Source organism: Sabethes cyaneus, chromosome 1, assembly GCF_943734655.1.
Source record: "Sabethes cyaneus chromosome 1, idSabCyanKW18_F2, whole genome shotgun sequence".
In the NCBI taxonomy this organism is placed as follows: Eukaryota; Metazoa; Arthropoda; class Insecta; order Diptera; family Culicidae; genus Sabethes; species Sabethes cyaneus.
Window position 1 is genome coordinate 115,173,965 of NC_071353.1, and position 16,717 is coordinate 115,190,681.

Here is a 16,717-nt window from a genome sequence, read left to right on the forward strand (position 1 = left end):
CCGTTTCCGGAAGAACATTGTCGTCCGACTGACTGGGGGAGCCGAGCTGGGTGGGGGCGCTCCATCACCGAAAAATTGAAATGCCATTTCATTATTCATGGCTTTGTCAGTACGCTACAGGAACCGTCCCCAGTCGTCCCCCTGATTTGTCTACGATCGCATCGGTGTAGTTTCGGGAAGAGCTGGGATTTTGTAAACGGTGCACTGTTTCAGTGGACTGCATTATAGGAAATGTGATAATTACTAATTATGTATGCTTACCCGAAATGAGACAAAAATTAATCTGGCTTAGCTTTGAGGGTTTTTTTGCCACAAAGCTGAGATCGTAAATTTTGTGAATTGTGAATTAGTTTCTAAACTTTTGATCGAGAAAGCTAAGGCAATGAATCATACATGATATGAATTATACATTTTTTATATTTTGATAGCTATGTACAATATTCGAACAATTAATTATCACATTTCGTAATACAATTCATCTACTTACAAGCAGTCAACCCATCCCCCACGCATAGCGCATAAGCCATCATGTGGGGAATCGTATTTTGCTCGTAACTACCGGTGAACAGATGAGACCACGGTCCGGAAGCGTACACGGCCACATCCTCACCTCCGTGTGTTTCCGACTCTAGCGGCAGTGTGGCCGGAAACCGAAACTCATTCTGAGTTGTGTCCAAGCGGCGAATATCGACTCTACCCCGACTAACTCCAGCATCGACGTGGTCGTAGAATCCCAATCCATTTCCATAGCTAATCGTCATGTAAGGGAGTTGGTCATCAGCTGTTCCCGCACTGCCGAAAATGTCATCGGTTCGACCCTACCGGTTGGAAAAGTGGTAACTAAAATATATCCCTCCAACGAACGTAACCTAAAAAAAAACTTACCGGAAAACCAGCAAAGCTCACGGCGTGCGAGTGATCGGACGTCACTACAATCAGCGTATCCTCCTCGGGAAACTTTTCCCGAGCCAACTGGATGGCTTTCGAAAATTCGACCGTTTCGTCCAAAGCCATCCTAGCCCAGGTGTCGTGATGTCCCCGATCGATTAGACCTCCTTCCACAAAGAGAAAGAACCCATTTTCATTCTTCCTTAAGACGTCGGTGGCTTTATCGACCATTTCAGCGAGCGTTGGTTCCTGGTGCAGGTTGTCCCTTATTCGGTTCAAATTGTACACGCAATGGCTTGGTTCGAACAAACCCATCAACCGATCGGTAGCCTTCGGATCAACAGCCATCAGATCGTCCCGGTTCCAAACGTAGGTCCGATTTTCACCTTCACCCGCAAGATTCAACCATTCGTCGATTAGATTCCGCTTATCCTTTCGCTTACCCGTCTTTTCCGTTTCCGGATCTAAATCCTTGTGCAGAAATTCCCGCCGTCCGCCACCCATAATAACCTTCAATCGCTTTCCCGTATCCCCGTGCACCAACTGGTGAGCAATATCCTGCACCAAATCCTTGTCGCAGCCATCCTTCGACACCTCGTTGTCATTCTCCCGATCACGATTGGCCGTGTGCGCATAAACGCCAGCCGGCGAAGCATGCGTTACTCGGGTGGTCGTCACAAAACCAGCGTCCTTACCGGCGTCCATCGCCCATTTAGCGATCGAATGGGTATGCGTTCGATTGTCCAGTTCCGCCTGGCAATCAAATGCCTTAACCTGCGCATTAACACCGATCGTTCCGTAGTTACCTTTCACTCCCGTCAGGTAGGCGGTCACAGTACCGGCCGAATCCGGAACCTGATAGTCGACATTGTAGGTCTTCGACATACCAATGTACGGAAACCGTTCGAAGGCCAACTGCTTTTCCACTCCGCCAGCGTACACACGTGCCATAGCAACGGTCGAGATGGACATCCCATCGCCGAGAAATAGGATCACGTTTTTGGCTACATTTTTGTTCTGCTGCAACCGATGCAGCCGGCTGACCGTTTCGGCTGCGTTGGCTGAGAAAAGCTTCTCATTGACTGATTTAGTAAAAGACAGAGTTAAAAGATAATTTAATTTGATGAATTGTATAAAGTTACCTTGATGTACTGAACTAATCGGCGAACTGTTCACGAAGGAACAGTGGATCGTCAACAGTGCCAGCACCGACAGGGAAATGATAGAAGCCGCCATGGCCGGGTTTGCTCTAACAGATAGCTTGCTCCATCGGCAAATCGCTTTTTATAGTTGCTTTTCGTGAATATCGTTCGGTTCCACAAAGAAGATTATCGAATGGATGATACGGAAGGGGTGTCGATTTTAACTGTGCTGACCGATAAGAGGATCACCCCGCCAGGGCGTGACGTGGGTGTGGTGCAATACATTCAGGGCCTTGACGTTGAGCTCGCGCACGAGTTTCGATTGTCATCAATTCGTCGGAAAAGACAGTATTTACTATTGCACACGAGATTTGGGTTGAAAATATAAAATATGGCAAATAATTTAAAACTTCAATGCTGGATGGTTGGGATTCTCCTTACGCTAAAGCGAATTAAATACTTTAAAGTTCTAAAATTTGAGGCAGAACATGTACGCAACATATAATAATACGTTTGAAGTCATGATTTATTAGTTTCGAGAGAGGTTATCTACACGTGACGAGTTTATGGCTAGTTATTCGAAATTGGTCAATTGATAATAGGTTGCTCTTCGGGGAAACCCGCTCATGTCGTCCAGTAAAACCAATCACTAGCGTGGTGAGGCATCGGAGCTTTCAGAAGAATGTTTTGGTCTGGAAAATCGAGTAACTGTAAGATGGCGAAACCGTTATTACTTATCAGAAAAATACCGGTTAATTAGATTGAAAACTCCGGACTTTGTATAAATTTTACTAGAAATTGGACTTGAAATCAGAGTTTTAATTTGACTTAAAATTGAAGGGAAAAGTGCGGAAGATGCTGGGGTAAGAGAGGACCAACGCAACGCTTAAGAAGTTGTGTACCGCAATCTTTTATCCAAGCCGGAGCATTACAGCCGGATTCGAACCCACTCCTCCCACCAGCCATAAAAACTTAATTATGTGCCTGACTTCCCTCAAGGTTAAGACATAAACTACGAAGTTGGAATTGAATTAGACTAGAAATTGGGCTTAAAATCGGACATGCAATTGGACTTGAAATTGAACTTGCTTTACTTGAAATTAGAACTGACATGTTTCAACTTACTCTCTCATTCGTTTTTCCGCTTTTCTGTTACTTTTTTCTCTTTTTCAGTCCCGTTTTTTACTTTTTGTTCCTGTTTTTCTACTTTTTTATACCGTTTTCATGTTTTTTTTTGTCCTGACTTTTCTTCTTTTTCCTTTAGTATTGAGTATATGCTTATCGACTGTGAAAATATATTTTTTGAGATGATTTTTATGGCTTTGCAGTCGTTTGATAGCAGCTCAGTCAAACCAACTTTCTCCAAAATGTAAAAATTGCTCAAATTGTCGAAATATTTTTAGTTTCCTTGACAAAGCTGAAATAAAATCACCGAAAGGTCGGAGTTTTAGAAACAAAACGTTGTTTTAGCTGCTATTTTTCCTCTTTCTTTCTCGTTTGTTCTGTTCCGTGTTCGCTGTTTCATTGCTCCAAATATCTTTGTTTCCTGTTTCATTTATTCTTATTCTCGAGCAGTCGTTTCTTTTAACATCTTTCGCGTTTTTCGTATTTTCGCTTCCCTTTTTCCTCTTTTCGCTTCCATTTGTTTTAACTCTTCTCTTTGTCGTTTTTCGTCTTCGCATGTTACGTTTTTCCTCTTTTAGATGCCCCGTTTCCTTTTCTCTCAAGTAACAATTCTCAAGCCGCTTGGTTTCAGTTGAATTTTATAAAGGTTCTATTGCAGAATTATTCATTACCTCTGGTATTATCGCAATACCAAGATAGTACAGGTCAGAAACTACTTATAGTTAGCTATAAAACCATAATAAAGCCGTGATAAAGCAAATTTATTGTGGTAAACGATAAAACTAGGTGCTGCGATGCATTTCTCATAAACTTGTTATAAGTCAGGGCAGTAGTAGTAGTATAAGTAGCAATACAATACGCCGGTTGCCGTCAGTCAGCGAAAAGCAAAAGGCAAAGCCTTGGGCTTAAACGTCTTTCTAAGACTTGACCCTTTTTTAGCGACAGACTACACAGCCGGCTATTAGAATACAGGACAGTTAAGGGGCTAGCGCAACAATCCTACTGACTCTATCTAGCAGCACTGCCTAGCAGAGATTCGAATATAGCGAAAAGCATAATAGGTTTTATTATTGCTTTCAGCAGAACGTAATCAACCTACTTGAGGCTATGGTTTGACTCTTTAAGAGGCTTTACCTTGTTTTTCGGTCTGTTTTTCTTGTTTATTTTTTCTTTCTCTGTCCCATTTTCCCGTCCTATTCCCATTTTACCCCATGTTTCTCCTTGTATATACTATTTGGCCTTTTTCCCCGTTTTCTTCGTTTCTTCTATCTGTTTGTATTTTCTCACTATTATTCTTTCTTTTGGTTTATTTTGTTTTCTGCTCCGTTTTCCCTTTCTGGTATCGCGGAGCTTGGGTAAAAGATGCGATACACAACATCTTAGGCGTTGCTTAAATAACCCCCCCCCCCCTCCCCTTGCCGCTCTTTCTTCTTCACGCCTTGTCATGTTCCATCAATGGTGAAAAAAACCCGTTATAAAAATTAATTTTTGGTTTTCTCTTTTCTGTTCCGTTTTTTGACTTTTTTCTTACATTTTCATACCCGCGTTTTCCTCTTTTCCAAACTCTTTGCATTCGGTCCCGTTAATTCCTCTTTTCCTGCTCCCGTATCTTCTGCTTCTTTCTCACCTTTTCAACTCCGTATTTTCTCCTTTTCGGTCAAGTTTAGCCTCATTTTCTTTCTCGCTTTCCTCGTTTTCTATATCGTGTTTTCTTCTTGTCACGATTTTTCGTACTCGTTCTTCTTTTTTTCATGCCAGTTTTTGACGTAGGACTGCGGACTCATGACAATTTTTGAGGCCACCCTAACTCCCCCTAACCCCTAACTTTTGAGGCCACCCCCTGAAAGGGGCCCCCTAAGCGTCCAATAAAAAATATGGGTCTTAAACTTTTTGACTAGGAACAAACACACCAGATTTGAACGAAATCTGATCACCTTCACATTTGCTCCTTCTCCTATTAATACATTCTCAGGTTTCAGTAAAAGTGGCAGGTTAAAACAAGGCAAAACATTCCCTTACATGACATTTTTGTGAAAAGTTTGATCATCGTTCGATCCTCTGACTTTTTCAACCTGCCCGACAGGCATGCCTTTTTGAAAATCACTGGTAAAAGTATTAAATTGGCATTTTACCTGTAGTACCGAAAGTTTGAGTAAAATAGGGCGAAACACACTTGTAGATTATGTTGCATTAAAACAAAATTGTTTATATGCTTTTTTCTCAACATTCTTCTTCTTTCCTTACCACAAAATTTTAAATTATAGAGAGTTTGTTCATGATTCTTTCAAAACTATTAGAAAATAGCGGTGAATGGGGCAAAATGGGTTACTTTCCGTCATTTCCGCGCGTTGAGATCATCACCAATCGATTTCTCGCGATGTTTTACATAAGAAAAGTCACTTTTTGCTGCTTAAAAACAGCGGCCACAAAAAGTTCCGTTTTTTCGGTCGATTCTGCCCACTGTGGAATGTTTCGAGTTTTGGCAAAGATGTGCTACGGATAAAAATGGATCGAATTGGTAAAATATCTTCAACGTGGGGAAAGGGTTGGTAGTAAAGACAATTATTGATTTCTGTAAGGTAGGGTGACTAAATCGGCCCAATTGAAAATGAGGATATTTTTCGCCCAAACATGCGGATGGCAATTTAGATTCGACAAATTACCAACCTAACCTCTCTCTCTCTTCCTGTATTTAGATTACAGAAGCAGCTATCAAAAACTTGTCTCCATTTTACTCGACCTAGGCTACTCGTCGCTAATTCGTTGAGCATCTCGACATTTGCAAGTCAGCTTCAACCTGGCTGAGTTATCCAGTACGGGGTCTCTCTATTCCTGATATCGGTGGTATATTCTTGCGACATGGTTGGACCACTGCAGCCTCCCGACTTTCACCAGGGGTACGAATGTTCCGTTTTAGATCGGCGTAGATTGCCTGCGCCGTCCCAAGGTTTTTAGTAATGATGTCATGGTCCTCTGCTAAGCGTTGGTTATTTTTGTTAAAGATCGTTGCTCTTGTTTTGACGCCAGCTTACACCTTCAATAGCGATGGTTAGTAGAATACCGGTCCGTCCATCGACCGTTTCGACAGAACTCGAGAGTGCTACCGAAACAAGCGCGTTGAACATCCCTCGCTTCAGGGTAGCTATGATTAGCCGTGTTATTTAGTTTGTACGGATAACCGTTCTTATGCACTAACTGTCATAGCTCTTCACGCTCAACTGTATCATATGCTGCCTTGAAATCCACGCAAATATGATACGTGGGCCTATTTTACTCCTGACATTTCGGAAGTATTTGCCCAAGTAGCACACTTTAGGTCCATTTAGTTGAAGCAACCGGATTACGACTGAAATTAGTCATATTTCGATTAGCACAACTACTTTGTAACAGCCGTGCTAGTAGGGTGTCTGAGTATGGTTGAAGTTGAGTATAGAGAATAGTTGATCTAGTTATTCACGATGCCTGTCGTGCCCCTGACGCTTTTTTTCCTAAGGATTATGGTCAACTCACTCCACGCTCGTCGATATTTTGCCAAATTTTCCCTAGTTTTTTAAGCTCTTTGTACAATCGCTTGTACAATCACATCACTTGTTAAGGTGAATCCTGATCCTAGCGAAGCTTAGCTAAGATCTGTTTTCCTCTCCAACGAATGCTAGCGTTTCTCGTCAAACCAATCATTCCGTGCACTTGAGGTTTCTTTTCCTAGCACCGTGGTTGAGGCTTCATCGATGGTTAATCGTATCCCGCCCATTCACTCAGATCCACAGAGAGGAAGGTAGAGACTCGTTCATCAGGTGCGCATCTTGCGGGTTGTTTAATTGTTTATTCGAGGAGGACCGTCGGTAGTTTTGAGCGCATGTGTACTGGAACTAGGCAATGATACATGCCAATATCCACACTCCGCAAGAAACGTATGTTGATAATTCGGAAAAACCGTTCGATAGATCTAGTTCAATGTTCGTTGGTCAGGTGATCCACAGGTGGCCTTGTGGATAACTTTGGAAGAAAAAAATCATAGGGGTTGTGTACAAGACACGACCGCATATATAGGTGACGCAGGACTACGTAAGGCTTCGTTCACAAATTACGTAACGGTCAGAGGGGGGGGGGGGGAGGTCGAGCTTGCGTTACTTTTTGTTACGTAGGGAGGAGGGGGAGTCATGAGAAGAGTTACGTAACAAATTTATCAAATTAAAAAAAAACTACGGAATTATTTTTTGCTAAATAAATCTGCGCAGCTGAGCCCAACATGCTGATGCCATGCTGTTTCAACTGTGAAATTCTCCGCGATTCTACTTGATCAAACCCATTCTGATCAAAATGTTTGTTCTGAACTCAGACCTGGTTGTGTTAAATCATGCAGTTTGATCAGAATTCAGAATTGACTTCTGATCAGAGTGGTTTTGATACGACGGTTCGTTTCTTGAGTTTGTAAGAATAAAAAATTTAAACGGATTGTGCGATTCTTATTCAATAACAGAGGGAGGGGAGATTCAGTTAACGTTACGTAATTTAAAGGGGAGGCTATGCCAAGCGTTACTTTTTGTTACATAGGGGAGGGAGGGGGTCAAAAAACTATAATTTTTGCGTTACGTAATTTGTGTACCACGCCTTAGTCTCTTTGTAGTGATAGTAGCATGTATTCATGCTTGTAATCATTCGATTCTTCATGTATACATGCTATATGCAACATATATACATGTTACATGCGTTGTATGTAACATTTATCAAAGCAGTAACATTGCATACGTTCAATTCTCAAAAGATTGTGCATTTGAAAACAATTTAACAAAATCAAGAACACAAACTATTGCTTTGCTGCTACCTTACTGAAATTAAAGATTGTTTTTATTATCCATATTTCCCACGTTGAAGCGATTTTACCAATTCAATCCTTTTTTATCACTTTTACACTTCCCTAACACAGACATCAAATTGGACTAGGTTTAATCGCGTTCGTAAGAAATTTGTTGGCACGAGGGAGCTTTGTCACTCTCTCTGGCGTACTTCCCAAGCAAGGACATCAAAATGGTCTAGGTTTGACCGTGGTGATAAGAAATCTTGTTGAAATGAAGAAACTTTGTCACTTGTTTTGGCTTACTTCCCAAGCACAGATATCAAATTGGTATAAGTTTAGATCATAGCAAAGAATCTTCCAACCAATCACGAAGCGAGAATTCCTGTAAAACATAGGTTCATTATTTTCAATTTTTCAATAGTTCAACATCAAGAATCCATATTTTTCTTCATTTGGGTCAATTCTTAGAAGATTTTCCGATCGATTGGTGTAAGAATATTGAAAATCGATCGGAAAACCGCTGAGCTATTAGCGCTCAAAACCTTTCATTTTTCGTGACGCCCGCATTTTTCGATTTTTTGGAATGACACCCTATCTCAAAACTTGCCGTAAGACGTAGTCCTACGTCAAAAAGTAATTTTGATCAGCAGGCCTCGGGAAGCGCAATATTGGCATATCCGTACTATTTTGGAGGCGATATACGTGATTACGAATAATTTTGAGCGTTACGACTATATAAGTATTTATATACGATAATATCCGATTAAGCGCGAGTCGCTCCGTACTACTCTACGATTTTGTGCTGAAAATCGTATGTATGTCAGTCATTATCATTATATACGACAGAAAATCAACTTGATCCCACTTTATCCAGCTTTAGATATGATTTCGAGTTTGTTAGGAGATATTTACGATAGCTTTTGTACATTGATATACTAGTTGGTGCTAGCTGGGTCTAAAGTGGTCGTCTGGTATGCAGACCATGCACCCGATAACCGGTCTCGATGAATCGCTTCCCTACCATCGATGTAGCTAGGAAAGGGAGGGGCCTAAGGGGTGCCTCCCAAAAAAAATTTCACTTTGTATGAAAACTTATATACGCGCCATCGTCGTCATTGTCGTCAGCAGCATAAAGCTGGAGTGACTCGTGGTGGTTCAGCAGTCGTCTCCATTCAACTCGATCTTGCTACTCGTCGTCGATTTCCCAGTCGTCTCAGAAGTCGCAAATCACTTTCAACCTGGTCGTGCCATCCTGCACGTGACCCTTGTTCTTGGTGCCGGTGGGACATTCGTACAAATGTCGTCTATAGCACTTTTCGCTCAACCACGGCAAGGGTACGTACGTCCTCCGTGAGCAACGTCCCGTCTTCAACTCCGTAAAGAACTACCGATCTCATAATGGTTTTGTACATTGTCAGCTTCGTACGGCGACGATCGTAGCCTCTTGATCGTAGTGTTTTGCGACGCAAAGTTCCTTACTAGGAGTTGGCCCTTGGTAAAAATTGTGTAGACTAATCTCAAGTTTTTTAGTCTTGACCTTGAAATGCGGTCATACATATATATTAATATTTTTTGAAACGATGGGTTCTACAATTGATGAAGGGACGGTAGGGGAAAGAGCGGAAAGGAAGGGGGGGGTATTGGCAGCTATGCTTGACAAGTAGTCATTTTGACTCCTACCTTTTGTCCAATGCTGGAGGGTGCATGCTGGTCCAGCGCCTCTATGGTTCAAAGGTAGAAGTACCAGCGAACCACATGCCCTGGCGGGTGTTGTGGGTTCGAATCCGGTTATAATCTTAGATTACAGCTTGGTTCGACTCATGCACCCTCCAGCATTGGACAAAAGGTAGGAGTAAAAATGACTACTTGTCAAGCATAGCTACCAATACCCCCCTTCCTTTCCGCTCTTCCCCACCTTCACCAAAAAATTTTCATTTCTCTTTTCCCTACCGTCCCTTCATCAATTGTAGAACCCATCGTTTCAAAAAATATTAAAAATTGTGTCTCTCGTTTTGATACCCACTTATCGGATCATCCCTTAAAGAGCGATGTTGAACAGCATGCAGGATCAGCCGTCACCTTATCTCAACCCACGCTGCGTTTCGAAAGGATTCAAGAGTGTTTCCGAGATGCGCACGAAACATACACTCGATCCAATGTAACACTGATCAGTTCAGTCAGTTTATGCGGTTAGCTTGTTGGTCTCGATCGACTGTATCGTATGCTGCTTTAAAAACAATAAAGTTGTGATTCGTGGGCACGTTGTACTCCCGATATTTCTGCAAAACCTGTCGGATGGTAAAAATATTGTCAGTAGTTACACGAATCCCGTTTAAGCCTGCCTGGTAATTCCCTACGAAACCATGCTATCGGTGACAGCCGGTGTAACAATATCTGGGAGAATACCATGCAGGCGGCTTTACCAGCGCTAGGTCTCTCCTTCCATCCATTTCTATCAGTTGCTTCTCTTCCTCACAAATCTTGGAAATTACCCAGAATAGAGCCGTTACCAGCGTTTCTCGGACATATTAATAAAACTCTGCTGGTAGACGGTCCTTACCAGCGGCTTTATTGGTCTTCAGTAGCTCGATTTCTCGTTTGACTTTTTAGAGATCAGGTTCTGTGATATTGCTATCTTCCATGGGCACTCCCAGGTTGACTTCCGTTCCACCTTCTTTGGCAACTTCGCCATTGAGGTATTCACCGAAGAACTGCACCCACTTGAAGACCATCTCGCGCTCGTTTGTGATTAGATTCCCTCCCTCGTCCCTATCATACGTCAGGTTTCGTAATTACAATTACAAAGTTGATATTCGTTTGAGTTTTGTGCGAGAAAAATTAGGAGGGAACTATTTTTGGGAACATATACACTGATTTTTTTCCGGCTTTCAAATTCCAATGGGGACAATTTTTGAAAGGGCCTGGTTCCCTAGGAACCCCCTCTAGCTACGCCACTATTCGCTATCGACCTGGACGTTTATATCTCAATGACAATCCTGATGTCCCTTGGCGAATAGCTTGTACGTCACCTCCAGCTGCACGTAGAAGGCTTCCTTCTCGTCATCGGATCTACCTCCGTCAGACAGTCGAAAGTATGCTACAATTACGAAACTAAATATGTAAAATCGAGCATCGGGATATCTATGAGGACAAGATACCCTGTATCGTGAGGGACCGACAACATCGTACGAAAACAGGACTTAAAAATCGTTTGTATTTCTATTTATTTAGTAAAGCAGGATTTCATTTTGAAAATCAAGATTTTTCACTGTAAATCAGGACACCAGCACAACGCATGCGTAAACAGGACATGTCCTGGTAAATCAGGACGTATGGTCACCCTAAGTAAGGTAACAGGCCAGGAGTCGTTTTGTTCTTGATTTTGTTAAATTGTTTTCAAATGCACATCTTTGCCAGGGCTACTATAATGTTTTCTCGTGGCTTGATTTAATTATCTTTATCAAGGCAAGGAACTATTTTCTAGAGGGCATTCACGCGCCCACCTGCCACCAAAATAATAATAATAATCTTTATTCTGGTATCCAAAAAATACAAAGTATATCTTCAAATATATGGCAAGACTGTCCATAACGCACCGGGGGGGTAGAATGGCCCATGCTATTAATTGTTTAAAAACGCGGGAACTATTTGGTAAAATTATGAATGCGCATTTTATTTTGGTGTAAAACAAGCTAATTCATAATAATAATTGTGTAGAATGTAAAAGCATCAAACATAGCCACATCCAATAAAATCAAGCGATTATCCGCGATCTCATTCCACTTGTAAGAAATCACGGTTTTTCATAATAAATACAGTCTATCTAATTGATACTGTCATACTCGATGATTCATCACAAAAACGGCATTAACTAGGCATGTTTTGCCTTTCTACTATATAAATATATAGTATAAAGGTATAGAAATCACTTGGAAAACCGGAAATGGAAAGAAGGTCCTGCGGGCCGAATGTCATATACCATTCGACTCAGTTTCGAAAACTGAGCATTTTCTGTGTGTGTGTATGTATGTGTGTGTGTGTGTGTGTGTGTGTGTGTGTGTGTATGTGTGTGTGTGTGTGTATGTGACGCTTTTAATCTCACTCACTTTTCTCGGAGATGGCTGGACCGATTTTAATGTTCTTAGTGTCAAATGAAAGGTCTAGGTGTCCCATTGGTCGCTATTGAATTTCATACTGATCGGACTTTTAGTTCAAAAGTTATGTATAAAAATATGAAAAATATGGGACTTCATTATCTCATAGGTCACTTAACCGATTTGAACAAAATTGATTGCATATGAAAGAGGAGCCTTACAAACCCTTAACTTCCAAATTTCATGATGATTGGGCTTGTAGTTTGAAAGTTACATAAAGAAATGTGAAAAAATAGTATTTAAAACATATTTTTGTAACATATAAGCATTAATTCAATGAAAAATATCACACATTTTATTATTATTTGAAAATTACTACTGAGATCTATCAAACGAAACCGAGTTATTTAAAATCGGACAGTTCATTCAAAAGTTATTTAAACTTTAACACTTAAGCACCGTATATTAAACCGTTAAAACGTGTGAATTCAAAACAAATGTTGATTGTATTCAATGTGTGTGATGTATGTGTGTATGTATGTATGTATGTATGTATGTATGTATGTATGTATGTATGTATGTATGTATGTATGTATGTATGTATGTATGTATGTATGTATGTATGCATGTATGTATGTATGTATGTATGTATGTATGTATATATGTATGTATGTATGTATGTATGTGTGTGTATGTGATCCCAAGCAGCAATGTGAGTTTGATTGTACTCTTATGGTGGTTTTCATGACCAATTTTGGATTTGAATGTCATCATAAGAGTGTAATAAAACTCAAATTGTTACTTGGGATGACAATTTGCAATTTTTAAATTTGCATTGAAATTCAAGAAAAGATGTTTCTCACTTTTCTGAATCAATTGTCTGAAATTTTTGAAGCCTCTTAGTGGAATACGAAATTTGAAATTAAAGAAAAGAAAAAACTTTTACCGACTAAATCCCACTATTTAATATTTATTCGCAACAGATACGTATACGCTTTGAAATAAGACGCTGTTGAAGCCTGCACGTCGTACGCGAACTACGTATCTGTTGCAAATAAATATTAAATAATGGGATTCAATCGAAAAGCTTTTTCTTTTCTTTGATTTCAGATTTCAATTGTCATTTTGTTCACTTGCTGTTACTCACAATTGTACACGAAAAGCAAACAGCGAAGAAAAGCAGTTAATTTAAGCATACCTTCATGCTGGTGTATAGGATTAAAAATGAGTTGATTTTTCCAAATAAATTTATACAAATTTCAAACAAATTTTGCGCATCAATAGATGCTCTTTTCAATCAATAGATACTAGAGCTTAGAAATGTTATATGAAAAATAGGAAGTAAACGTTGCACGGTAGTAATTTTGTAAGATTTGTTTTCGTTAATGACATTTTAAAGGACAGATGTCTTATGTCATGTATCATGTTTCAACAAATAAATCAAAAATGACAAGCACTGAAAATCATATCGATCATATTTCCCATTCTCAAGCATGTTTAAGGCGCAGCTTTTGCAACCCTCTTGTTTTCCTAACCCTCCAACATTGTAAAAACGATGCGATCAAGCTAATGACTATCTTTTCATGAAAGTACATTAAAAAAAAGCATAAGTTTTGATTTTCATGCAAAAATAATTATCTGAAGGAGCGCCAGCTAAGAAAAAGTTCAATTTCTCTTTTTCATATCTAATGCTCTATTCAGTTATTTTTTCTAATTCAGATATACTGCAAAATTGAAGCCAAGCAAACTAATAGTAAAATTTTGAGATTAATCATTTTGTTGTCGATATTCTTTGTCTTCAAAGGCGAAGTATAATAATAAATTTTCTGAACTCTTGTTTTTCAAAGATGCTAACTTTTGAACACATGGTATTAATTAATTATCAAAAAATCTGTTCTGAACACATATTTCATATTGTCAATTCAAAACAAGTTTCCTATGTGGCTCTGAAGCCCGAAAGTTTAGGCCGACCGATTATAAAACTAAATAAGGTGTTACAAGTATTTACGCACGAAAGGAAAGAAAATTTAATTATTCTACGCAATACGTTGTGAATTTTACTGGCAAATAAGGATTTTGAGGAATACGGAACGGATATTTAAAAATATAGTCAAGTTAATTATACATAGATGTTCCTGAGAAATTAAATGATGATTATTGTGACAGTAGAAAGGCTAGGTCACGCCGCTAGGTGGATTAATTCGGGTTTTTCACATATATATCACATATCACAAAAAACTTCAAAATACAAAACAGGGGTAGAATGCATCACAGCGGGATCGAACAGTTATAAAATATTTTTAATTTGCAGTACAGCACTCGTTCGCTAATTGCACGAATGAGGCGATGCGATTAGCGAATTTCGTTTTTTAATTGCACGATAGTTGCCAATATTTATTGTAAAACGTGATGCGTTATCACTGTAAAGAACTCTTCACATGCATTCACACGTGCGCTAAATTTTGGGAAGAACATCTAAATTTTTACAAACGAACTAAAAGCTTAATGAATATGTGTTTAATTAGTCAAAGTTTAGTCAAATTTGCATGAATTTGTTTGTAATGTATCTACGTAATACAGAGATAGAGAGTTTGCATTCGGCAACGCTGCATTTTTGTTTATAGCAACCACCTGGAAAACCACGTGTAGTTTGACAGATAACTGTTTTTTAGTGGCACGATCGTGCAACTAGCGAACGTGCAATTAAAAGACGGTGCAGTTAGAGGACGTGCAATTCGCGCACGAGTGCTGTACATCTTTTGTTTCGGATTATTTATTAAAAATATAGCAAATATTATGTATTGTATAGCACTTAGAATTCACCTTAAACCTAATTGTACATTGTTTAACTCACAATATTTCATCACACATCAGTTGGAGAAAAGTAGATGATTAAATTGTATTGCCAATTATGTTGAGATATGAACCCATTGTATCAGAGCAAACAAGCGTATGTAACAAACGCTATAACGAATGCTTCCGCCATTTCGGCAGCCTAGTTTTAGGAGTTTATACAACACGTGATTGAATGTAAATTTTTTGGTTGCGTTTAACGCCTAGCTGGGCAAACTTGGTGCGTTTTGTCCACGGGCTTTGGCGTTCTGTCTCACATAATGATTTTGACTCTTGCCAAAAATCGTCAAAAATAACAAAAAATACTAGTTTTTGTTAGAAAATTTCACCAGGAGTAAGTGTAAAAAAGTTCCCAAAGTCTTTTGGAAGTTGAAAAACCTGGGACAAACACGCCGTTGCTCTGCAAAATGATGTTTTGCTTAAGCGGTGCATTCTGCACCACTTTACCCTACCTTAACCAATAACCAAAATACCCCAACACTTAACTATAAATCTAGCACCTGAAAAAAATTTACGAAAATCTATTATTTTTCGGTCTTCCAGAGCCGTGTCCCCCCTTAAATAAAAGCACCGAGCACGGAGAAATTTTGCCGAAATCTCAACAGCCGACCGTTCGGTAAAATTTTTTATGTTGCCTAACGTTACTAAAAATCCGTAAACGTCGATATACACCATCGGCATTTTTAAGGAACGTTCGACTGTTGAGATTTCGGCAAAACTTTGCCGAACTCGGTGCTATTTTTTAAGGTGGTAGACTATATCACAACTCTCCGCTTCACATTGGAGTAGGCAACGAACTCCATGACCTTCTTCTGCTGGCGTATGTAAAATTCGTATTGTTGTACACCTGTGAAACGTAACGCGTTTGCAGCGAAACACTCGACTGGAATGGACAAGGATAACGAAGACGAGGCAGATTCAGAGGCTCATGGGGACACATCTTATCCAACCCTTAGGCTGTTGACGAGAACGTGTCCTGGTGACAGTTAAATGCCATGGTCGGCACCCGGCAAATGCCATACCCGTCGGCAGTGGATATCTCTGATTTTATCCCTTTGTTCTGCCAGGTAGGCGCACATGGATCAATAACTAGAAACTACCTTCGTTCATGGCCTTTTAGTCTACTCTCTATACTTTGATTTCCACCATCTAACATCACACTTGGACCACTCGTCACCAATTTCCCAGGCGTCTCAGAAATCGCAAGTCGCTTTCGGCTCCGTGCGCAGCGTCGCAACTTCAGGACTGTACTAAAGTATCGATCTATTAAGAGTTTTGCACATTGTCAGCTTTGTGCGTGCCATCAACATGCTTTGCTAGTCGGATCATGCCCTCAAGTGCGATGTTGAAAAGCATGCAGGATAAGCTGTTACCTTGTCTCAAACCTAGCCACGTCTCGAAGAGACTTAAGAAATTCAGAAAATCGTGTTCTTACATTATCTGCCGATAGCTGATCTCGATCGACTGTATAGTATAGTATAGTATAGTATACAGTTTTGAAGTCAATAAAGAAGTGATGCGTGGGTTCGTTGTATTCCCGGAGTTATTGCAAGATCTGTAGGACGGTAAAAATATGTGCCCATTGTAGCGCCAGTTGCGATGAACCTTACTTGTTAATTCCCTGTAAATTCCCTACGGCTGACGTCTGGGAGAGTACTTTGTAGTGAGCATTTATCAGGGTAATTCCGCGTTAGTTGCTGTAGTCGAGTCGATCACCCTTTTTGTAGATGGTAACTTCTCCTCTTCCCAGATCTTGGAAGTACTCTAGCCTCTGTCGACGTTTTTCGGCCGTGTTTCCAAGGCCTTGCTAGTAAGTG

At 40.1% G+C, this 16,717-nt stretch overlaps 1 protein-coding gene across 1 annotated transcript; it reads right to left on the reverse strand.

Annotated features, from left to right (window-relative positions):
• Positions 1 to 479: 479 nt before the first annotated feature.
• LOC128746135 (membrane-bound alkaline phosphatase-like) lies at positions 480 to 2,124 on the reverse strand. The gene is made up of 3 exons (XM_053843184.1): positions 2,031 to 2,124; positions 886 to 1,970; positions 480 to 818 (listed from the first exon to the last, which is right to left on the reverse strand). Exons 1-3 carry the CDS (start codon positions 2,122 to 2,124, stop codon positions 480 to 482), a joined length of 1,518 nt encoding a protein of 505 aa, XP_053699159.1.
• Positions 2,125 to 16,717: the final 14,593 nt, after the last annotated feature.